Genomic DNA, 25,925 nt, shown 5'->3' on the forward strand with positions numbered 1-25,925 from the left:
TCACTGTTGGGCAGTGACAGTGATACATTCCTAATGTTCTCTGCTCGGTTTAAGTGGTATAAAATGTTGTACTGCACATTACCGTCCACAAAGGCAAAACCCAGTAACCAGTGACAAATGAGACAAGACAACCTGTGTCACTATATTGCACACACTCTGTCACACACAACAGCCAGAATTGAGTAATTTAGACATAATTGAATTTGAAAGGAGAATAAGGCGCTCACAACCTTAAGACATGAGACTTAAGCTAAAAAGCTGTTTTTAGACGCCTTGAAGACATTTTGCGACATTTACATGTTTCAGAAGAGAGCTGACGCCCGGGAGAACCTCGCAGAACGCTACCTCAGCATGACAGCCGTGGCAGTCGGGTCCACCAGCTCCCCTAGATCACAGCGTCCTCTTACCGTGTTTATACAACACAGAGCATCGAGCCATCATCTTTTTTTTTTTTGGAGAGGCAGCAGAGAGCTTCATCTCAGGAGAGTTATCAGGAAGCTGCGGCGCTTGGGTACCAATCAAGTGCTAAGGTCAAGGAGGCTGCTTGTGTGGAGAACGTCTTTAATTTCATCAGCGGAGAGAAGGCGACATCTCTGTAGGGAAATGAGAAGGATGACAGCTGTGGCACGGCCCTGGCTGGACACTTGGAGAGGTCACGGCGAGGTTGGCTCTCGCAGCTCGGGTGCGATCAAAGCATTATTTCATACTTGGCACCTCAGAGACTGCCGGCTGCTGACACCTCGCACCTTCCCTCGCACCTTGCTTTGGTATGCTACATCGTAGGCTGGATCCCGGAGGCCCGAGGGCACAAGGATAGCTGTGTGACAGTGTTTTAAAGGGCAGTCGCACCCCTGAGGAGCGACTGTAAATCTTAGTACAAGAGACGGGCACGGAGGAGAACAGAGGAGGAGAGTGGCTGGATTTCTAAGTTTCATGGGGTAGCAGATTAGAATCGATTGCTTGAGTGAGCCCCAAAAACTACTGAAGCCTCATCAGCAACACACCCACACAAACCTCCAGTCTCTGTGTTATTCAGTGAACAACTTGAGGGGCTAGTTAGTAATTCTGACACTACCAAATACTACAAAAACAACGTAATATATCTGCAAGGGTTGATGTAGGAATATTTCATGGAGGATGGTCCTCTGTATCAAACACAGAAGAGCAAGATATCAATCAATCGATGAAGAATCTTCCTGCATGCAGACAAGGACACTCAATATACAATACATAAGGAGGATTTGAGGTGGCTAACACCATCTAATGCTAAGCTGCATTCATGTATGATTGTGGCAGCCTGCTTATTCTTGTAACAAAAAGAAAATGCCCCCCCAAAAAGATACGAGCATCCAGTGCTATAAAATGTGGTGGTCATAGCAGTGTATCATTGGGTCACCTGGCAAAATAGGGCAGTGTAGATGCTGAAATAGGAAGTCTATGATCTATCTTTACTGTTTTATAGGGTGAAAGTTGGTGACAGTTCTAATGGACGATAGGTGTACTAGACCTACAAACTTGCAGCAGAATTACTATTTGAACTATGAGCCTAAAGCCATACTACCAGCTGAAAGGCTGTACTTAGGCACAGTACAGTGAGCTCAATGGTAATGTCAGTAGATGCTGGGTGTCTGGATACAGATGCATAAGTCGCGTTTCCACAAAGCAGTCCAGTTCAGTTTGGAAAACATTAGGACGGTTATTTTCCATTAGCAAAGGTTGTGGATGGTACCAATAGAACCACTCCATTCTTGGTACCACCTCGGTTGAGGTTCCAAGCGAGCTGAGCCGATACTAGAAGGTGGAGTTAAAACGCTGCAGACCACTGATTGGTCAGAGGGAATCGTCAACAATCATCAAAAGGACATCCTGCACAAACCGTGATGTATAAAATGAACTGGATACAGAATTGGAGGCGGGGCCCCCTTTGTTCCTATGAAAGTTACTCAGTGGCACATGAAGCAAAAAAAAGTTAGACTTACGCCGAATATAAAATTGCATTTTATTTTATAATAGTGCATTTTACAAATTTTAGGACCTAATAATTTAAATAAGGGCTATTCAAGTGTTCATACTGGGAAGTTGATTTACCGGAAGAAAAAAAAAAAAAAAAAAAAGAGAATCCACTGATTTACAGACATCTCTTTCCCAATGTAAGTCTAGGGGGAAAGTCTTTTTGAGCCCAATGGTATCACATGACGGACAAGGAAGTTGTAATTCCACAGTTGGCCACTGTCAAATTAGCTTCAAAGCCCGGTGCTCTTCCTGGGGGCTTGGCACAAACAAATCAAATCTACCGTCAATAGCGACCGCAATTTTTAATTCACTCAACACAGATTTTTAAAAATGGCAGCTCACAAAACTATGCCATACACATTACGTACACTACACGTACTATTGACGAAGTGTAGGCGTTCCTCTGCTTGGTTGCTGTTGAAATGATTCAGCAAGTTTCAGAATCACACCTACACTGAGGGGGTACTTTCTGCGGAAACACGGCATAGAGAAAATGACCTGGTACCAAAAGTGAGTGGAGTCGAGCAGAGCCGTACCATGCAGTGGAAACACAGCTATACTGTAGCAGAGACATGGTCCGTCCACTCATGCCGGAGCAGAAACATGGATGCATGTCGGTGGTCAGTGAGCCGTTAAAGTCTTCGTCTTGTTTTCTACTGCAGTTGACGCCTTGTATCTGATCAGCCTGCCTTTGTCAATGCTACATCTTTGAGTTCTGCTTGTTGAGTCGGGGCCCTCAGGCAGACAGCATCCATTTAGTACAATGGGAATATCAGCATTGTGCTTTTTTTAATCTTAGCACAGATTGGCTGTGTTAGCTGTCTGCCTCTGAAATGCCTACGGTGCTTCACAGATGGGCACCTTAGATGCTGTTTTCAAGGTGGACAGCTTGTCAAGATGAGTGACAGGTGCTCATCTGATGAATTAGATCATCTGAGGGGAATGTGGGCGGGATTTACACCACCCTTTTCTGTCTCGAGACAAAGGGTGGCATATTGTAAATTATAAATGTAATGCTCCTTCAATAAGGCATAAAGTCTTTCACAGATTCTAGATAGTCACGATGAAAAAAAAAAAAAACATGTTTCCAAGTGATGAATTTCCAAGACTACTGACTCGACTCGAAAGAGGCAGTTTTTTCCCTGAAGGAGGATTTCATGTCCTTTCAACAAAAAAAAAGGAGGAAAGTACCATAAACGGTCTGTTCAAAACCAGAAAGAAGACTCATTTGTAAAGTCAAATCTCTGCCGTAGGCCATTCTGTCCCTCTTTGTGACTCTTCAGCAGGGGGTCAGCATTGGAAATAGCTTTGCAATCAGCCACCACATTGAGCAATCACCAGTGTATCCATGAGGAGGTTTTCCATTTGAAATTATGTGAGCTTCATTTCATACTAAATGGTGGGAAAAAAGGGAATTGCCGCTTCTTTTCTTTTTTTCACGTCCATTTTCATTGTATTGTTGTCTGTGGAAATCACCACTGAGCCGGCGTAATCAGAGCATTCAGTGTGGGATATTTCCGTCAACGTTTTACTTTTTCAACCTTGTGCCGAGAATGAATGAAAAACATTATTACACAAGGAAGTATTTCTGCTCAAGGTTTCACAGTCATAATAAGTCAAAGTGTGCAATATGCAAAGAAATAGGCTAAAAGAAGAAAAGCAGCCTCTCTCCACGTCACAAAGGCGTTGTATTACCTCTGCAGCCCCTCGTAATGTCCTACTAGATTTCTTCAAATTCATCACAGAGGACCGAAAGAGTAATGGCGATGTAAGAAAACAAAGTCCACTAGGGACGTGTACTACATCATTCAGATTTAACACCGCCATCTGTTTCGTGGTGCCCAGGAACGGCAACATCAGTGCTTAAGACGAAGCATTTACAGAGATGACAGATACGCTAGAGAGGCGGGGTCTTTACCTCTGGAAAAGTAGGTCTGGAATGAGATGCCTGATGAAAGAGACACACTTATCTGTTGTGTTTGCCTCTCGTGGTCTACGCAGACTTTGTTTTTTCTTGGCCAGTGAAGTTTGGGGGAAACACAAACCAGCGGACGCCTTCTTCTAATGAATGTCAAATCAGACGTTGACCTATTTAGAAAGTCAAGGCACTTTCACACCTATGACAGGGCAATATCTGGAGTGAGATCTAGCCACCCCGGGCTCTTCAGCTAACGCTTGTGTTCATAGCGCCAGCTGTGCACTTCTGACAAGGCCACGCTGTGATTTGGAATCAATGATGATAAATGTCGAATGTACAGTACGAGGCAGTGGAGAGGGTTTTCGGGTTAACGTTTCCTTTTATCTGATATCGCCTTGAAGTACTTCCACTTGGCAACGTTTCTATACTTTACTTGAAGGAACATGAAAACTTAAAATAAAGCCAGGACGTGCCTGAATGTGTCATCTACATGATGACACAGTTTTGTGTGGAGTATATCAGGCTGAATTTTATTGTGATTATGTACATATTCTATTTAAAGATTGTGTATTCTTGCCAGTTTAAAACACCAGCATTAAAGCCTTTCCACACCGGGGAGCGTGACAAATAAACGACACAAAAATATTCGCCTGCTTTTATTGTGAAAGAACGGAAGGAGTGCATCTGGTCTGCGCTGCCTTTGTCAAGGTTGAAAGGAGTAATAAAGTTTGCCATCTTGGTTCAGAATACCAGCCCGTTCTCATTCCAAAGGGCGTCAAATACAGAGGCTTTGTCACGACCATTGGTGTTCGATACCGCTGCACAAGGCGCCTCTTAGTGTCGGTATGAAACGCGATGTAATAATGAAATTAACTACAATGTAAACCCATCCACGGCAACAGTTAACGCTCCGATAAAGTGCGCCGGGAGTGTGGTGACGTAGTTTAAAGAGCGAAAAGACACACACAGGGCAGGCGGGAGGGGAGGTGGATGGGTCCAACAAACACAGGGTTTTCATCACAGGAGAAGGCTTTTGTATCCCGTGCATTAAATTTGTGATCTAAAGTGACACCAAGGGGTAACTATAGTGGTTTTGATGCCAAAAATAAATTAAAAATATATATCGACGTGCAAATTAATCACATGAAAAAACACCCTCATTGTGTGAAGGCCTTTAATCCTGGGGGGTTAACCTCATGTTTGATGCTGAATTTTTGCTAAATGATACTATCTAAATTGGTCAGTCACTCTACGTTTGCATACTTGTTGTCTCGCTAGATTGCTGGCCTTGTCTAGCCAGCCCATTTGCCATGAAAAAATGTTGGCATTGGACGTTTCTGCAAACCAGGAATACGTTGAATGGCGACGCTTTGCCTTCGGTCAGAGCAAGTGACGTAGTTTAAATAGCGAAATGCGACACACCGGGTAGGCGGGAGGGAGGGGAAGTGGATGGGTCCAACAAACACAGGGCTTTCATCCAGGAGACCGCTGTTCGTGTCCCATGCATCACATTAGAATCAGCTGTTAGTTAGTGTCCCGTGTTCACAGCGTTCAGTTTAATTTTCACTCTACGGTAGTAGTTTTAAGCCCAACCATGTAGTTTTTTCCTAAACCTAACTAGAGTGGTTTTGTTGCGTTGTTACGGTTGTTACGTTACATTATTATGTGTTTGACTACATTGTTACAAACCATGATCTTTCTTTTAACCATAGCCAAGTAGTTTAGTTGTCTAAACCTAATCAATCATTTCACAACGTCAACCAGATGCCATTGCGTTTCTGTGAGCATGATACAAGGCTGATATGAAACGTATTTACGAAACATATTTTTTTTTCAGAAACATCGCCATTCAACGTATCCGTGGTTTGCAGAAACATCCAATGCCAACATTTTTTGTGTTGACTGGGTTGTGCAAGCAAACAGGAATCGCTCGTAGCAACATGAATGAAAACATTCAATATATCATATATTAGACCTGTCGTAAACTTTTTAGTACATCAAAGATTTTATTGTTTGCATAACATTTTTATATGTTCCACAAAGCAACTGCCTCTCTACGTGCCTCTTACTATTATAGTAGTTACACTGAATATGTTTACTGTGTGCTTCTATGAATAAAGAAAGGTATTTTTTTGTCAGAATGCTTAAATTCCAGATGTATGCACTACAGAGTGTTGATTGATGATAACTGTGCTGTAGGGCTTCAGGTGCTGTCGAACTTTTGGCTGCACAAAGCAGAATTTCACCAGAATCTTTGACCTTCAGGATGCGTCTCAAGACTCACCGGTCTCTGTAATTGAGAAGAGAAAGTAACTACGGGGAGATGTTGTGTAGCAATATTGATAAAATGTCACCTCAGAAATTAGAGGCGCCTAACAGCTTTTGTTGCACTCTTCTCCTTTGTGCTCTGCTGGCAGCCTCTCAGCACAGCAGAGTACCATTATTCGTCCTTTCTGCCTTTAGCAACGCAGAAATCTCAAGAGTTAAGTGAAAAGGGCTGTTCTTTAACAGTTTATTTGTGAGATAAACAGTGGAAATAAATGCAGGGAAAAAATGCTGACTGCCTACAGCGTGTGAGCAAGCTTCTGAAATAGAGTCCGCATCCTGGTTTGTGTATTTGGATGTTTTCTATCGTTGAATATGACACAGAGCAAGACAGGAAAGGCCCAGATTACCCAATATTTCACATGCTTCCCAATATGTCTGCAAGCACCTGTGAATTGTGGCAAATTGATTTTCTGACATTTATAAAAATTGATGTTTATTTTGAAGGCGACCTCTCCGGAATACACCCCTGCATTTTGGCGTGGTGCGAAATCTAATTATTTAGCATCCTGTCAGGTCTTGTCTCGGGGTACACAACATGACGAGCCAAAACATGCCTTCAGTTGCCACGGGTCTCTCTCTCTCTCTCTGCCCCCCCCCCCCCCGCTCCCCTGTCCCTCTGTCTCTGTTGGGCAATGAATGGTGTCAAGGATATTACAGTGACTTGACACCCGTGGCAGATGCACGGTGGCACCTCTGCCGCGAGAGCCGACTGGAAACCTCTCGCTCAAAGCAGCAGCAGCAGCCTCGCTTCTTGGAGGGAGACTCCATTAGCGTGATGGGGGAAGCCTTGTTTGCTTCTGCTGGCTTGGCATTGTTTGTAGTTGAATTATGAAGTGTGTAAAATTTATGCTAAGCCTGACTTAAGGCTCAAGCCTCTGTAGAGAGCTGTCTCATGTCTCATTGCGCCGCCATAGTGCTCTTAAAACGATTCCTCCCACTGTCCTCAATTTGGCCAAGTTCATCCTCACCAAGAAATTGTTGCAAGAAAACAATAAAACGACCAATCAGTTTGTCATGTTGTTGCTGTTGAGAGGCGTTATCAGTTGTTGGAAAGCTGCCAAAGTAAGGATCAGTTCACCCAGGATACAAGAAAGCAGATTTTTTCACTTTCCTTTGCTGGTATTTGGCAATGAGCTGAGCTGCCCAGGTTTTCAGGTTGGTGTTTTTGAGGTTTCTGCATCTACGCCTATGCAATGCAGATGAATACAATTTTTTATGTGGTGATCACAGCAAAGAATAATTACATTTTCAAAAAACTAAAAACAAACGTCTGTAATCACAGAACACACTGAACGTTTTTCACTCGAACTTTCTTCTGAAGAAATAGTCCCTATGAAAACAGTTGACTGTGTTTTGTGGTTTATCCAGAGTAACAGGAACACTATATCTGGACTAGTGCTGGACTGTGTGTGATTAGTTGACTAGTTCAGGGGTTCTTAAACTTTTTGGGGTCAGGAACCTCTTACAGGGGAGAAAATAATAATAATCATAACCCCAATCGAGCATATGCTGCTTACTACCATTTATACTCTTAGATGCCATTGGAACTATTTGTATTCTCAGACCTGTTTCATAGTGATAAACAGAAACACATTTCAATTTGAATCATGTTAAGATAAGATGAGATAATCCTTTATTAGTCCCACAGCGGGGAAATTTGTAATGTTATTGAATTTTAATACCACTTACTGTACATACCTTTATACAGAGGGTGATTCTATTCATATTGCATTTGGACTCAACTTGACAGCATGTCTAGCCCACGTTTCAAGTAATTGATTTTAATGGCATGATCTTATTCATTGGCTTAAAGGGCACAGTCCTAAAAAAAAACAAGACGTTTAAACTTACCGGTCTAAAACTGACTTCCAGTAAGTGCTTCAACTTAAAAATAATGAACTTACTGCTGTGTGTCACAATCATATCAGAGTTTCATTTGGCCCTAAGCTAATGTGGGTCAGAGTAATGGACACGATATGCTTGTTTTATTGGCGCAAATGATCCCCATCTGTATGTGTGCACTTTGTAATGATAGCCTACAGCACAATTTTATAATTTATTGCAAATTATTTCACGAACCCCCTGACAGAGTGCCAAGGACCCCACTTTGAGAATCACTGGACTAGTTGATTAAACTCTGCTACCCTCGCTAGTCGGCACCAGAAATACTAGCCGGTTAAACGTATTATTATTTGATTAATGTACACATTTAAATTACATATTAACAGCTGACTCAGCTGTTGCTGTGGCGACTCTCCGCTCTGACCTTAACCCATCAGCCGCTCCTGACTCACTTCCACCCTTCTCCCGGACGCCGCCTGCCACCACCTCCTCTTTCCGAAATAGTTTCTGGGTTCAACAGTCAGTCTGGTTCTCTCCTGATCACCTGGATTGGCCAGCAGATAGGGCTGTGTATGAAATGTATTTTTTTTACATTCAAAGCATTTGATTGAGGCTTTGTGTGTCGGTCATCATATTTTATGATATTATCACCCTAAAAATAATGGGGAATGAGATTTTTGACCAAAGTGAAAAAGTTGTTTTTGAAAGGCAAAACGCCAACAAAAAGCCTATGGATTGAAGCAGAATATTAAGTTGGATAAAAACATGTTGCGAATTTTGGAAATGATTACATCTTTCTTTTTCAATTAATTTGGACTTTTGGACTGAGGACCAAAAGTCCTCAGAGACGAACGAGGGCTGAGCACCGCATCGCTCGCTATGTGTGTTTGTTTGAGAGAGGTATATAGAAGTGAAGATGTAAGGTAATAAAACTCGCACACTAAGATTCTAATGGCAGCCTATAAGTGATGCCCAACACTGACTTCTCTTAGACCACAGTCCCCACTGGCGTTTCATCAAATTACACCACACACCGGGTTCGTGAGGCGCATTCCTAACCGGGAGACCAGAACAGACACATGATGTTAACAGGTCCTTTAGCAGGATTGTAGGTGGATTTTTACAACTGGCAAATGTCATAATCATGGCAAACAAGATAATGCAAAATGTTTAATGTAATATGTGTTTTATAATCACAAAATCTTTTAGTTTGCCTTCTGTATCACCTGGGTGGTGGCGCTTCACGTAATAGTGGCACCATACAGTAGCACTTTTAACAATATTACCTCTCAGTGTAATAGAGAAGACACATGCATCTTCAGTTTCTTAATGAATTTATTGGAATATATACAAATTAATCAAAATGAATGTGAAGATTAATAATTACTTTAAAATGTGTATCACTGTGCAGTTTCTTTTTATGAAGCAGATACTGCCCAGCGAAAGCAGACTTAATAGCAGACAGAATTAGTAGAGATTGATTTCCTGGAGCGCTGCAAACTGCGGTGTAATTTGATAGAGGAGCGGAGTGTCTCAACCTCTCAGACCTCGGTTTGGCTTTTTAAAATCACACCGCAAAAAAGCTACTCCATTACAGTAACTGGAGTACTCCGTTACTTCCACCCGTGGTGTGTCATTACTGTCACCTCTTTGCCCTCAGCAGTCGGGGCGGTGTTGATGTGGTGTGTCGGGGTTTTGGATGGTGCCTTCAGCTCTCTAATCCGGCGAGCAGAGAGGTGCTGCTGTCGCTGACAGACTGACTGACAGGCAGGCGGAGAGGACCCAGCTGTGATGGCTGGTGTCGGCTCAGTGGCAGCCTTATGATGAATTACCTCTCTTGAATGATAGCGCTGTTACTGAATGATACTGACGCAGGATTGTTCTGTCAGCATCTCGACGCCGACCGCAAATAAAGAAATAAATAAATAAGCGGGAAATGAACCGCAATGCAACTTGCCTCCCCCATCTTTTTATTTTTCATTAAAGTTGCCACCTCTCATAGATCTCCATATGCAGTGATATGGAACTGGAAGTTCGTGCAGAAAGACGGTGGAGGAAATTGCCTTGTAAAACCACAAATGTGGCAGAACTTTTGAGTGATTGAAGGCTACCTCGTTTGTTTTTTACTTTTATTATATTCAGCAGACTATATCTGAAAAAAAAACACGTCCTGTCTGTTTTTCTTTATTGTCCCTGAAGAAATTATATTTGATTGCATCATGATAAATATTACTTTGATGTTCAACCATACTGAAAATAAATTACATCGATGCAGAATGTATTGACTTTCTATTATTTCATACTTTGTCATATTCACCTTCCTGCTCTGTCTGTTTACAGCTCAGATGACTACTATGAATACGGAAACAGCGGGGAATCATATGATTCATATGGTGAGTTGCAGACCTCTCTTCCTCCAATATATCTTGTGTCAATTGTCAGAACATTAATTTATAGTTCCCTGACACTGCCTTCATCTCAGTTGTCATAGCGTCTGGGTAATTGTGTGGTGTCTCAGACACGTTCAAAATAAGCTCCTTCATTTGGCTCATTAGCGAACAACCCAGTTGCCAGAAAGAATGTTGGTATTGTACGTTTCTGAAATCCACGGGATATATATTGTATGTTGACGTTTCTGAACCAAAAATATGTTTTATTAATTCGTTACATATCAGCCTCGTATCCGACTTGCAGAAACGCACAATGCCATGTGGTTAACGTTGCGAAACAATTGGCTAGGTTTAGGCAACAAAATTATTTGGTTAAGGTTTGGGTTGAAATGATAATGTACCATGGTAACACGATAATTACGCATTAACGCAAATTTGTTTTACCGCTACTAATTTCTTGAACGCATTAACGCAACTTGTGATTTTTAGGTTGTAGCAGGATATTTTAAAGCTAGAGTGAAGATACTGGCATCATATGATACGCAAAGGAGACTAAATAACGGTCCAAACTTGTGCTAAATGTTGGCGAGGAAGAACTGGCATGGCCATTTTCAAAGGGGTCCCTTGACCTCTGACCTCAAGATATGTGAATGAAAATGGGTTCTATTGGTACCCACGAGCCTCCCCTTTACAGACATGCCCACTTTATGATAATCACATGCAGTTTAGGGCAAGTCATAGTCAAGTCAGCACACTGACACACTCACAGCTATTGTTTTTGTTGGGCTGCAGTTTACCATGTTATGATTTGAGCATATTTTTTATGCTAAATGCAGAACCTGTGAGGGTTTCTGGACATTATTTGTCATTGTTTTGTGTTGTTAATTGATTTACAATAATACATATTTACCTACATTTGCATAAAACAAGCATATTTACCCACTACACATTACAGGTATATTTTGAAGAGATGAAAAATGTGTGATTAATTCGCGATTATTTTTGATTAACTATGGTCAAACGTGATTAATCGCGATTAAATATTTTTATTGATTGACAAACCTATTAACAAGGTAACCTAACGCAACATAACAACGTAACGTAACAACGTAATGTAACATAACAACATAAGGTAATAACGCAACGTAAAAATGTAACGTAATGATGCAACGTAACAAAACCACGTAACTACGCAACAATGTAACAACATAACATAACAATGAAACCTAACAATGTAACATAACGTAACATAACAACGTAACATAACAAGGCAATGTAACAACGTAACGTAACAACGTAACTCAACAACTTAACTCAATAATGTAACATGACAACATAAACTCAACAATGTAACATAATGTCATGTAACAACATAAATAACGTGCATGAATAATTAACAACCTCCCTTAACAGACTTTCTTACATAACGTTACAAGCGTAAACTCAATGTTTACTTTTGGTTTCACACAGGACATGAACAGTGGTCTCCTGAGTGAAAGTCCTGTGTTTGTTCTTTATATTCATTATAATACCACGTAACTTTCAATAAAGACCGCTCCATATACTACGTCAATCGCTCTGCACATCGCTCACGGTGATACGCTTATTGCTCTCCCCGAATGCAAAAATGTCCACTATAAAAAATAAAAAGAACACATTCGGTGTGTCCGTGGATTGCAGAAATGAAAATGTTTTTTTCGATTGGGCTGTAGTGAGAGAACAATGCCACTACACACCAAAAACGATTAACAAACAAAGTCATCTTTTTTGTGGAGCTTCAATGTCAACTAAACTACAGGAAATTACCCTAAAAAGCTAAAATATTCTAAGAATAAAAGCGCACTGACTTTAGTGATTTTTTAATTTATTTTTTTGACTGCAAAAAAGTCCTAATACCAAATGCTGCTCTGATGATTCTCTTACTTCAGAGGAGAAAAGAAAGTGTCAAAAGCAGAGAGACTTTAACAAGCTGATGCTGGAGCTGCAGCATCACTTTAACAGCTACTTTGCTTTACTTTTACTTCACTAAAACTGCTGAAATCGCACATTAAAAAGAATCAGCACTTCAGTCTACCCTAAGCATCGGGTTAGGGTGCTCATATGTTACTTACAGCAACGTTTTAGTGTATCGCTGTACTGCCTTGTTGGTTACGTATTGTTTTTTAAGTGATTGCAGTTGCGTGTAGCACCATTGCCCAAGCAAAAGTTCCCCTTAGGGACAATAAAGTATATCTAATCTTATCTAAATGTGGATTATTTTTAACGTTTTCAGTGTGCAAAGGCATTAAAAAGATAATAGCCAGCAGCTTATTAGCAGAATATAATGAAGTATGCCAGGATGCTTATAGGGAGATATGTCTTTGTGTTTCTTACACATCATCAAGTTCATCATGCTCAGCTAAAGACAACACAGGGTAATCAGATTTTGGTTGATCCCTGTACTCTCATCATTAGCTAACAAAATCATTAACTTAATATATTACCTAACCAGTTAAGTTATTTAGACACTTTTTTTTCAAACCAAATAAAGCTGTCGGTGAGTGTGCCAAGAGATTTATGTTTAAGGCCACTCTCATCTCTGGTTTAGAGGCTGTTTATCGTGTCTGGAAAGAGCTTTAAATGGCTCCACAAAACTCAGACAAAGTTAACACCTCTGAGATAATCAGGCCGTCACTCGGATGAACGGTTCACATCAGTCATACACTGTCAATAACCCTAACACCAAAATATTCACTGCTGCCGTTATAGATTATAATTGTACACACATTTTGTAATAGTACATATCATCTGTCACTGTCAATATGAATCCTTCACGCTTTACAAACAGTATGTAGCAATCTTCACATGCACATACTGTACATAATCACTACATGGATATCCATTCAGTATTTATTTATTTGTACTATTTGTATGGTTTACCGAACACTTGACTTATTTATAGACGTTTTATGTCTTTTTTTATTGTTGGTTATTGGTAGGGCTGCACAATTAATTGAAATTTAATCACAATCACGATTTTGGCTTCCCACAATTAAATGAACATGATCAACCGCAATATTGACGTTTAAAATGCTCCGCTCATAGAAAACTGCTGCATTTCAAATCAAGCGATTCCTAAACTAACAGACAGTACCTGTGAGGGTTTCTGGACAATATGTGTCATTGTTTTGTGTTGTTAATTGATTTCCAATAATATATACATATACATACATTTGCATAAAGCAGTATATTTGTCCACTCCCATGTTGATAAGAGTATTAAATACTTGACAAATTTATTTTTAAGCTAAATTTTGAACAGATACAAAAATGTGTGATTAATTTACGATTAATCGCGATTAAATATTCTGATCGATTGACATCCCTACCTCTAGGAGCAGCACTGTGAATAAGGACCAGTCTTATTTTGATGCAAAGATTTGTACATTAGCATGATTGTAGCACAACATGGAAGCGGAAGCAGCGCACTGTTTATTTAGATGTGAAAGTGCAATAAAAAATAGTTAAAGTCAATACATAATCATGATCTCAATATTGATCAAAATAACTGTGATTATCATTTTTGCTATAATCATGCAGCCCTAACCATTGGTGCTTTTTATATTTATATATACACTTATTTTTTCACATGCCTGTGTAAATAACAGCACTGTCTATTCTTTACCTTTACTGCCCAGCTTTGTTGTCCTCGTTTCTAGCTGTTATTTTTTATATCTGTGTAAGTACATTGGGAGAGATGAAAAAAACGGATTCTGATAATGTTCAACAATACTGTGTCAACCTTTGACAAGATACAGTACAAAGTGGGCCACGGTCATATTTGCTGCAGAGTTCACTTGAATGATAGCAGAGTTAATGTACAGTAAGGTACAGTAGAGCGTGCTGCTGTACAGCTGAAGGTTGATCTCTCTCTCTCTAATAGTGTGTTTGGAACCTTTGTGTGAACTGGAACATACAAGATGAACTCTCTATAGCAGCTCTTTAGACTCTGGTTCTGGTGTACTACTTAGTAAGGCTGTCAGTCGATTCAAATATTTAATCCCATGATTGTCCATAGTTAATCACTTCAATTAATCGCAAATTAATCACACATTTTTTATCCATTCAAAATGCACCTTAAAGGGAGATTCATCAAGTATTTAATACTCTTATCAACAAGCTAGTATGACATGGTTGTTACTAGGGGTGTGACGAAATATCGTGCCTCGAAATATCGTAATATAAAAACGTGACGATATGCATCGTCGAGACAAAAAACTGAATCGCGATATCAGGGCATTATAGGTAGGGCTCTGGGGCTAAAGCAAAGCTGCAGCCTCTTCCTGCTGCTTTCTAAGGCCTATGGAAGGAGGCTGAGTACGCGTCATTACTTTGGGGTACATCACATGCGCAATAAAATCTGGTCTGCCCTCGCCGAAATTGAACCGATCGCAACGCACGGCCGCAGCTTCAGTTACACTGCGCATGTGAAATACCCCAAGAGCCATGTCCGCCCGTGACCCAGCCTCCTTTCATAGGCCCACACACACACAGCGCAGTCAGTGAACAGCTGATCAGAGAGGTGTTATTACACCTGTTCAACAAGCATAAACACGATGAAAAGGTTAAACATGTAGGAAAGCATCGTTTCAATCTGCTCTGTCCGCTGTCTGTCATTCTCCGCTGCTGTTTACACAAGCAGAGCGCGTTAGCTCGGCGGCTAACAGCTAACTGTAAACACGTGTAACTTATTTAGTTGAGTTTTGACTGAAACTAAAGCTGGCAGTAGGCTGTGTAGTCTAACTGTTTAGGTTAGTTTGTCATGTATCTTACTGGTAAACTGATCAGCTGGCTGAGACAACACCCCCTCCTACCAGCCCTAACGTTACCTGATGAGTGACATCAGCAGAGGACAGGAGGAAGGACTGTTACTGACTGATGGAGAACAGAGGACAGGACAGGACTGATATAAAAAAATATGGAACTATAGGGGAAACAACAGCATTGTTTTGCATTTCATGTCTTTTGAATAAAAGGCAATTTTTTCAGTCATATATTTTCATCATTCAAGTTTTGTTAAAATGATTGTTATAATATCGTATCGAGATCGTGAACCCAGTATCGTGTATCGTATCGTATCGTCAGCTGAGTGAATCGTCACACTCCTAGTTGTTACCAATGGATTTGTTAGGTTTTCTAGTTTCATATGATACCAGTATCTTCTCTCTATCTTTAAAACTGAGCCCGCTACAACCTAAAAATCAAAAGTTGCATTAATGTGTTAAAGAAATTATTTGCATTAAAACAAATTTGCGTTAATGCTCTATTATCGTGTTAACTTTAACAGCCCTACTATCTAATAATCGAAATCTATTCCGATAATGTAGGTGCAGATATAAGAATGCTGATCGGATTGAGATGGATTAGTGTCTGCTCCAAATAGAATCCAAGATAACTTAAGTGTTTTATGTATTATATGTAAATGTTTGTTTTTTTTACATTTTCGTTAGGGACCTACTTCAAACAGATAACATCATTATAATTATTATATCCTCCGCATCATTAAACGTATTGAAGACCTATGTGTGTTCATCTCATGCTTTAGAGATTTCAATGGGTTTTCGGAAGTCAAAACTTTCCCAACTTTTCTGACCACACGAGTGGAAGAACTAAGCACCTCATTAGAGCGCTGCGCATCTCCACATAAAATGAAAGCTGCCCAGGTCTCACAGAGAAAGGGGCGACAGTTCAAAGGAAACAGATAAACAGCGCTGATGTGCATCCTTGTTCTCGAAAACACAAGGTTACCTTGGTGTGTTTCTTCAAAGTGACTGTCAGTGGAAGGGTGACAGGTTTAATTAAGGGGTATTGGCTATGTGCTGCCAACAGAGAGCCTGTACACAGAACAAAACAAAAAAAACAACCCTTTGTGAGCCTCGGCTCAAGGGAAGTCTCGGCGCTGGGCTGAAGATCAGACAAAGGGTGCCATCGATAGTGGCACTTTCACATTGACAGTACCAGGGGGTGAACAGGGGCTGATTTGAGCTAATGGTAATTGTGACCTTTTTGCCTTGGAGCCGCTAAACGGGTCCCTTTTCAAGTAGCTATTTGATTCTCTCATTCAATTATCTGAGATGCATCCTTCCAGGTGAAAGTCGAGCTTCTCGGCGTGCCGTTTGTATTCCCCGGCTTGAAGCGGAGCTTTTGTTACGAGACGAGCGCCGTCGATACCAGACAGTCAAAGCGCCCCGCAACTTTCTGCGGTATTTTCATCATCGGAAGGGGGAGCAGATTTACAATATTTGTGGAGAGCTTTGAAAGATTTAAATAATCTGTAATCACCTCCCCCCCCCCCCTCCATCTGTTTCTGTTCTTTTCTCCTTAATCAGGTCTGGAAGAGTGGGCAAACAATCGCGGCAAGGCACCGCCAGCACGAACAACCAAGGGAGTGTACAGAGAACAGCCATACACCAGATATTGAACTGTTTATACAACCTGCACCTGAGTCCTCATGGCTGTTTCAACCCAAGTAATGGATTTTTTATGGACGCTCCCACCTTTTTAGAATCGAAAAAACTAAACTAATACAAATGAAACGGCGATAGTGAGACACTGAAAACTGGTTTCCAAAAAATGGCATCCCCCTACCCTCCCTCCCCCCCTGAATATAAAAACATACTCCCACAAATGTGTAAAGCAATTTAGGTAATCTATCCTTTCCTCCAGGAGAAAATCGACTGGACGTTGAGATTAAGAAAGACTCCATAGTACATTAAGTTTCTCTCTCAGCTACGTGATTGTGAAGAATGACATTGAACCAAGCTATTTTACTTGGTAATGATTAGTGAATCACTATTAGCTGTCAATACAATGTTTCGAACACAGCTGCCAGCGCGACTTAATTTATCACCCTCCTCTATTCTTCGAACCTTGTACTGCGTGGTTGATCACTTTAAAAATGTAGTAGCTTAGTTCTAGGAAAGTGCAGTACTGTAGATATTTTTCTTCTGAGGGGTAATTGGTATAATTGTGTCCCTTGTAAATGAAACATTTACAAAATTGAAAAAGAGAAAAAGTCATACTGTATACATATTGTTTTGCTGTTTCCTCCTTTTTGTAAAATAATAGTTCTTTAGTGTTAAAGGGCTTATAAAAGCATGGTGTGCAACTGTGGATATTGTCAGCTGTTTTATTCTGAAAAGCCTATGTAGTTGTGTTCATGATTATGCCCCCCCCCCCAAAAAAACATCCACTTTAACACATCTATAAATAGCCGCTCATGTACACCGAACAACCAGAGCTGCAAAACAATCCGGGAGCTTTTTAATTTTTGTGATTTTTTTTATTAGATGCTCTAAATAAGTAATTTTGATGTCATCATTTGATTTAATACCAGATACTTTTATGACTTTGTAGGCATAATAATCAGTTTCCAAGATACTAAATCACATGCTGTTGAATTGGTAAGCATTTCCATCTAGAGATTTGTTCGACTATAATGATTTTGAGCTTATGTAAGCCCTTTAATATTTTCTTCTTTGTTGATGCTGAATAAACATTTTGAAAGAAACCACTTTGTGTTGGAGAGAATAATTATGGACTCATAAATAAGACATCTAATTTAAACTAACAAACCCAAATGAAATATGTTTGGAATATCTGAGCCTGTAATGAATTAAAAACACGATGTATGTCGTCATAACTAAGTGGGAAAAAACAAGATAAAACAACATATGTTCTGGCAATAAAATCCAAAGTGGCAGCAAGATGGCATTACCAAAAAATACTCACAAACAGCAAATGGCACTTTGTGACCTTGTTAGACGACCTTGGTAATCTGATGAGAACGGTTTCCTGTTTGTATTTGAACGCCATGTGATGCATTTTGTTGGAAATCTCTCTCCGACTGAGATTTAGAGGATTTAGCGATAACGACATTGCCACTCTTGAAACCCTATCCGCTCTGTTTGCTCAAATAATTCGATGTGAAGCGAACGCTGATCACGTCAAGCATCATCAGTAAACACACATTAACTCTCTGAGTGTTTACCCTGACAGAAACGACTGGCAGCGCTGCATGAAAGCCTCCTTGACCTCTAGGCCATGTTGCTCTCTCTTCTTGTTTTGCTCTTTCTGTTCTCCTTCGGTCATGTGACCCTCTCCCAGTCGTTTAAAGAGCCTGCCTTTGCCCCGTCCATTAAAGAGACTCTAAATGACCCCCAGCTGACCTCCGCAGAGAGAGGATGGCAGTAGCTGTTTAAAAAGACCTCCGTCCCACAAGGTAAACAACCTGACCCAGTTTAACCTCTCCCCTAACGTAGTAGAACATAAACCCTCTCTAAACTTAAATGTAAGATGTTTTCCTGTCTCTGTTAAGTCCGTAATCTATCCACAAAGCTGGGAATAATTAGATATCTTTAACAAAAACACTGTTAAAAAAGTATGATAAATAGCAGTAATATGTGTAGTGAAATAACTTTATCCTAAGACTGTGATAAAATATATCCTCTGCTACAATAATTGAACCATAAAATATGATGTGTCTTGGCATTTGTAATAATGTTGTAAAATGTGTTTATGTTGTGAACTTGCATGATCATAGTGTGTTTTTTTTTTATATTCCTTTCTAGGTCGATGTCCCGGCTAAACCAGGCCATCCGTCCAATTATCTCACTGGTGCTAAAGGTATGTTGTTTTCTGTATTACGCGTCAGATGTGTATGATGATGTTTTTACATGTAAACATTCAAATGACTTGAAAGTATGGGGTCGTTCACACGCCACGTTTTTTTTGTGCCCTTAAATCCATTGCTGTCAATGTAGACGCATTGAAGTGTCCAAAAGCGTCGCGGCTGCGACCCGAGATAAAAATAGTTAAACTATTGGAATACTGCATGTCATGTGACGAGGAACAACCAAACACAGCCGGCAGACGTATTTTACGGAAGAAAGAAAAGATAAATCGGTGAATATGGAGAAGTTAATAATTTTAGTGCAGGGCTACACCCAGAGTTTTACGAACCCAAATTGTCGCATGTTTAAAAATAAATATAACCTCACGTAATCACGTTTACTCACTGACTCCGAAACTTCTGTCCGTCATTAAAGTTTTTGAAACAGGTTTGATTTTATGCGCTTTTTCGCATTCATCAAAATTCAAAAGAGGGTTGTTTGACCACTCAGAGCCACCGTCCGTGCAAACCCAAAATGGTATCTGATAAACTGATTCACGTCTCCCAGCACGAAGCACTTCAGGACAAGTAAAGAATAGAGATATACAGAATATAAAGAAAGGAAACAAAGGATGTACTAAAGATTAGACGGTAGTGATTGTGCTCTAGGCAGTTAAACGATAGCTTTTTGCTAATTTCATTCATTCATTGGCCCCATTGGGACTAGAGATATCCATTGCATACACATAATTAATTCAGTTTTGTCTCGTATTGCAAATTTTTGCAACAAATAGAATTATGAAACGCATCAAACTCAATTTGCGATTTTTATTGGACGATGGATTGAAAGAACGCATGCGAAAAATACAGACTCGGTGTGCAAAGGCCTTTAATTTCAGTGTTCTTTATGTATGATCAAAATGTATTGATCGAAACAATGCAGTATAATCTGTTAAATAAGGATGTCTATGATAATTTTGTGCATGTAAACATGATAATATACTGAAACCATGGATTCAAATATGACATCTGAGCTTCGAGGTTAGATCAGACGACCCTTCCGGATTCTTGTAAAGGTTCCATGTAGTCTACAGAAAAATGGAGACAAGCTCAATTTAACTGTTCATTCAATTTTCAAAGATGTGTGACCAAAGATAGTGATCTAAACCGTGCAGTATAACCAGTTATATACGGGTTAGGGAGCAGTCTAACAACAGAATTCCTCCAGATGAAGGGGTGACCCTCAGAGAAAATCTCAAACGACGGTCTAAACGGTTTGGATTTTGATTTGAAATCCCTCAGGAAGTACAGACTGAAATATTCTACAGAGGACACAGCGTTATCATGGCGTATCAAATATTAATGTGACTTTGAGGCAACTTGATGTTCTCTTGATGGATGTTTAATGTTGAAAATATTTTTCGCCGGAGCTCGTGAAATCCTTCAGAATCGGCCCCTAGTACGGAGGCTCGACCCTCAGCTCTCCTGTTATACCCTTCCACAATCCCCTCAAGGGGATTCCCGCGTCCCGCTGGACTCTCTCTGCCTCACTTTGTACCTATATGCAATTAGTGTATGAGAGCACTCTGTGTCATCTGAACCACGACGGGGTCCCTGTTGCTGCACTCTGAAAATGACACCCTGTGCTTGTATTAAGTGGGGAAACGTAATGCCTGACTGATTGCATTAGCCAAAAAAAAAAAACCTTGAAGTGCGGATACACGGATGTGACAAAATGACAGTCCTAAAAATGTCCTTCTTTGCTTTTTCATTTTTTTTTTAAGCTCATATTTTTTCTCTTCTTTCCTCTCTCAATAGACAATCCGCACAAGCTTCCGTCCACATTAAAGACCACCATATGTCAAACCAAATCCCCGGAAAAAAGGCTGTCCGACTTCACACAGGATCTCCCCCTTGACCAAACGGCACATTTTCACAGCCTGAACTGAGGTGAATCCTGCGGGGGAGACAAAAAGGAGTGACCTGTTGGGATGCAGAAAAGGGGGGAAAAGATAATGCATGTATCACACATCGTCAACCACCGGAGAAAAAAGGGAGGGACGGAGAGAAAACCCCCGCGAGGCAAATGGAGTTCCTCATCCTCTGGGACGATCTATCGGGGAATATTTCCGTCAGAGCTTCCCTGGCACTGTATACATTTTACATACACGAAGGAGTGCTCTGAACTGACTCTGAACCTGCCCTGTGTCTTTCTTGATTTAGGCTTGTGTTGAGGGGGGGATGTGTCTACCACTTACATTAGACAATGCCTACAAGGGAGTAAATAAATAATGCAATATGCTAAGGGAATATTTCTAGTAAAGACACTTCTAATCTCATATTGTTGTGCTCATTAACCTATATCCCATCCACTACGCTGAATAAATGATTCACCAAGTGCCTTATTGTTGCATTGTTATGACAGCTTTAGATGTTTAGTCCCATTGCCAGAATTAAAATATGGGGCAGTACACTGGAAAATGTAGCTTTTTTCCTCTTGTTTTTTGGAGGTTTTCTGTGTGCATTACCGCGCCGCTGGAAAACACCACCCAACCTCACACACACAAGAGTACAGTCTGTTCCACATGTACTGCTTAATCAGAATCGACTTCAGTGGATATTACAATTCCAAAATAGCTTTCTATCGGATAGAGAGCTTCATTCTGTCTTGTGCATAAGTCCAGATAGGCTGATCCGTATTCCACACAGTTGTATGTCCTCCGTGGCAGACAATGGTTTTCCATTAGAGGAAGTGATTCTCTCCGGAGCCTCGGTGCCAAGCCTCAGACAATAACACGGCGACCCAAAGCTTGCATCTCGGGCTCTCGGAGTCAACTCTCATCACCTCCGGGGGCTGATTCCCCCCTCTGAGGTGGCTTAACACGACAGGCTTATCTGGAGTAAGCTTGTCAGAGTTAATAAAGTAAGAGCAGCTTATTTGATTAATGCATACAAAGGAGGATGGCGTGATCTGTCACTGGGAGACGAGTTCATTTCGACACTGTAAGACAGATCGATGGGTTCCAAGATGTTGGGACCACTGGAGGTGTTTTTAAAAGGTTTTAGAGGATCTGGAGCAAAATTAGAAAATAGCTTAAAAGGCCCTGAAAACCTGAAAATGAATGATGAGGCCCTACATGAACACTCACTTTCTATCTGTAGTTTGAACAGTTTTGGTTCTTTCAAATGATTTCTGTATTCGTCCTCTCCTTTCTCACTGTATGCAAAAAAACGTGATGTTGTGTATTTTTGTGCACCAATCAGCAACATTTGAATCTAAGTGTGATGACAGTTGTGGGGTTGTTTGCTCGCGTTGCCAGCGCTGTCAATCAAATGTGTTCAGACCGCACCCACACAGTCCTGGAAAAAAGCAGATTGGCTCAGTGTTTGAGTGTGAAACTCTTAAAGGAACAGTTGCCGAGAGTTAGATGAGAAGATTGTTACGACACTCATGTATGTTACTATGTAGCTGGAGCTGTTAGTTAGCTCAGCATAAAGACTGGGAATGTGGGGAAACAGCTTGCCCGGCTCTTTCCGGCTGTAACATAATCCACCTACAAGCACCTCTAATAAAGCTCTGTAATTAGAACGCAGTATCATATTTGTTTAATCCATACAAAAGTGTAAAACAAGAATTTGCCAATTTATGGGGGACCAGGTGCCGGACTATTTCTTGGGCGGGACCGGTAACTTCCTGGAGTGTCCAGTGGTTACATGGGAACTAGTTGAATTATTGTTTTAAGACAGTTTTTGTACTTAAACGAATGTGTTAATTAGAGTGAGCACGTTTTGCAGGTGGATACCGTGAGGTGCGCCGTACTGCCTTTTTGAGCGTTTTTTTGCAACACATTCTCACTCCCATTTCGTCAAATACAGAAGCTTGGTCAGTGCTCCTCATTATCCAAGACCGACGCACGGGGTACCCCTCTTGCGTTGCTTTTGGATGGACCGGGATACGGCGTGTCAATATGCGCTCGTTACATGCGTAATGTCCTTTCAAAATAAACCTCTGAAACCACAGAAAGTTAGTTTGAGGCAACACAACCACTTAGGGTTAGGAAACGGTCATGGTTGACGTTAACTTCATTGACGACTCACGTTACTCACAGGACTGACGATACCGACCAGGTATCGTCAGGGCCTTAGAAGTGCTAGTAGGCCGATTTTGTCAGACAGTTTATTACTTATTACTTTTCTTATTAAGTCATGAACATCATAGAAATCCTTAAAATTTGAAATCAAGTTTTCAGTTTTAAAGCCACTTTGTGTATAACTTATAAGTGATTATATTACCCTTCAAAATGTTGAAGTTGATGTAATGATTTAACATTTTGTTCGTTGGAAAATTAGTCAATGCAGGTGGAAATTGGTGCAATTTATGTGTTGCTTTCAGCCCATTTTTTCTCAATGTCCTTGGATCAATTTATTGGGGTAAACAGTGCATTGTTGTCTGCCAGTGACTTTTTTAAACTGCCAACTGTGGTTTTAATTTAATTCCCTTAAAGGCAAATACAGGAAGAGATAATTGACAACTACTAGAAACTTTTAATATAACATGCCCTACCTATAACGGAGTAATGGTCGGTTATATCTGTCCTTTTAAAAAAAAAAAAAGCAATGTCTTTTTGATTCTGTGAAGTGCTTTTCCACTTGTATTCCTCTTGATCATGTTCAGGATCTAAAGCGGCCGTCCCAGGCCTTTTGTTCTGTAATTAAGTGTAGGGCTCTTAATCTTCCTGAGATTAAAACAGCCTGATCAATGTTGAGGTGCTCTTTGGACGTGAGCACTAATGCGACCACGGGTCAGCGTGTGTCGTCTGCTAAGTGGAACTTCAGATTGTGAACTATCGATTATTACACAATAGCAATAATACAGAGAATGTATGACCACCATTATGTTAACCAATGGGCAATATACGTAATAGACTTCTTTAGCTGGGAAATATAATTATTATCATGCTCTTATTTTTGTGATTAACTTGTAGTCAAAGCCTAAAAGAAGAGATGAAAAAACAAGTAAATAAAACAGGGTAGAATAGACATCAGGGCAACAACAACAACACGTGTTAAAAAATGTATCAGAGAGACTTCAAGAGAAAGAAAAATACGCCACAGGTCAAAAGACAAAACCAAAGGGAAACACAAGGTGCACACGAATATAAACAATGACAGAAAAGCTTCCATGAAATGCATTGTAAGGAGAAGCAGATATCAAACAGGAACAACACTGGAAAAACTAAATGTTTTTATTATGTGTGTGCAAAGTCAATATATGTACTTGTCAACCATATGCTGTATATAAATTGTGCATATTGTTCATCATGTTTCTGTGTTATTTTCATGTGCTGTTATGCATTTATTACTGAGTCAGTAGAGTGTTACAGGAATGAGTCCTAAAACTCGGAAATGAGTTCTAGCACTTCCGGTTCCCTCGTCTGGAAGTCAATACTTTTTTTTTATTTAGTTAGATGCCTGAAATAAGGTCTATTGTTAACACAAGCAGAAGAGATTTTAACATTTTGTTATACGACATTAAAAAACATCAATAAATATCCCGCGAGTGAGTTTTGAATCCTAAAACCCAGAAATGAGTTAGCATTTTAGCACTTCCGGTTCCCTCGTCTGGAAGTCGGTGGGTTTTTTGAATGGGATTTTAGCAGGGCTGACCCGAATGCCCCAACGCTCAAAGCTTCGAGCTTTGCCATCGTAATCGACCTCCAAATCACCATTCAAATGCTTCCTTTTTTGCTTTTTTTATATATAAGCATGTAATAATAATGCATAGAAAAATAAATAGCAAAATAGTAAATATAATAATAATAGCAATAATAAAAAATAAATAATAATAAATAGTAAAATAGCCAATGAAATAAGGAATAATTCCATAACATTATTCATTATTTCATATTCAACATTAATTATTATTAGTTATTCTCAGACGGATATCACTGTTTGTAATGTGTAGAGGTGCCTGTGTGTACAGTAGGACAGCCCTAGTTTTTAATTAGATGCCTGAAATGAGGTCTGAGGTTAACACAAGCTAAGGAGATTTTAACGTTTTGTTCTACAAAATAAAATACGTCAGTAATTATCCCACTTGTGGATTTTGAAGCCTTTATATGTCTTAAAAAAGTGGCTCAATGAAACTACAAAAATGTCATCATGCCGACTCGTCCGCCTTTACAGCCTCGTTGTGTAGACTCATGCGACCTTGGTGTAGTTCGTTTATAGCCTAACATTAATTTTTCACTTCTGGCGATTGCATTTATGTTTCAAAAATCGAAAAAAAGTTGTTTTTATTTGTGAAGATTATCCTGCTGAACAAAACGTGTAAGTATCATAAACCTTTGTTTGCCACAGAGTTTATTTTCCGCAATAATCCAAAACCCAACGGAACAATTCCATCGGCTTTTCGTCGAGGGAACCCAGGGCGATGCTAACTTCCTGGTTGGCCTACAAAAATACGTCATCCCTGGATCACTCTATAAGTAAATACATGTTAAGATATCCTTACTACTAATAAAGCTTTCCCCTTGTTGATAAAAATATATATATATATTCTTTTGTCAAATGCGTGTTGTGATGCTGCAGTTCTGACTACAATGTGAAGCTCCTCTCCCTTTGATACCTCCACTTCAAAGTCAGTATATGATCACCACAGTGTGTTATGTCGGGAAACAAAATCATAAAGGCAATTTCACCGTCCCTACTGCGGAGGATTGACACTCCGTAATGAAGTCGGAACTAAATATAGTTTTAATAACTCCGAGGGGGGAATGCTCGTG

General features: G+C 40.2%; 1 protein-coding gene across 3 annotated transcripts in view; it reads left to right on the top strand.

The window, feature by feature from the left end:
• The window catches only part of khdrbs3 (KH domain containing, RNA binding, signal transduction associated 3), a 131,729-nt gene extending 107,286 nt beyond the window's left edge, over positions 1 to 24,443 (top strand). For 2 of the 3 annotated variants that reach the window (XM_074613719.1, XM_074613718.1), the window contains 2 exons: positions 10,442 to 10,494; positions 16,859 to 17,704. In XM_074613719.1, the coding sequence (XP_074469820.1) occupies positions 10,442 to 10,494; positions 16,859 to 16,950 (145 nt within the window). In that variant the 3' untranslated portion in view covers positions 16,951 to 17,704. Of the gene's footprint in view, positions 1 to 10,441; positions 10,495 to 16,858; positions 17,705 to 19,099; positions 19,155 to 20,958 lie in introns of those variants that run through there. The other variant, XR_012590678.1, reaches the window with a different exon arrangement.
• Positions 24,444 to 25,925: the final 1,482 nt, after the last annotated feature.

Source organism: Sebastes fasciatus, chromosome 17 (genome assembly GCF_043250625.1).
Source record: "Sebastes fasciatus isolate fSebFas1 chromosome 17, fSebFas1.pri, whole genome shotgun sequence".
In the NCBI taxonomy this organism is placed as follows: Eukaryota; Metazoa; Chordata; class Actinopteri; order Perciformes; family Sebastidae; genus Sebastes; species Sebastes fasciatus.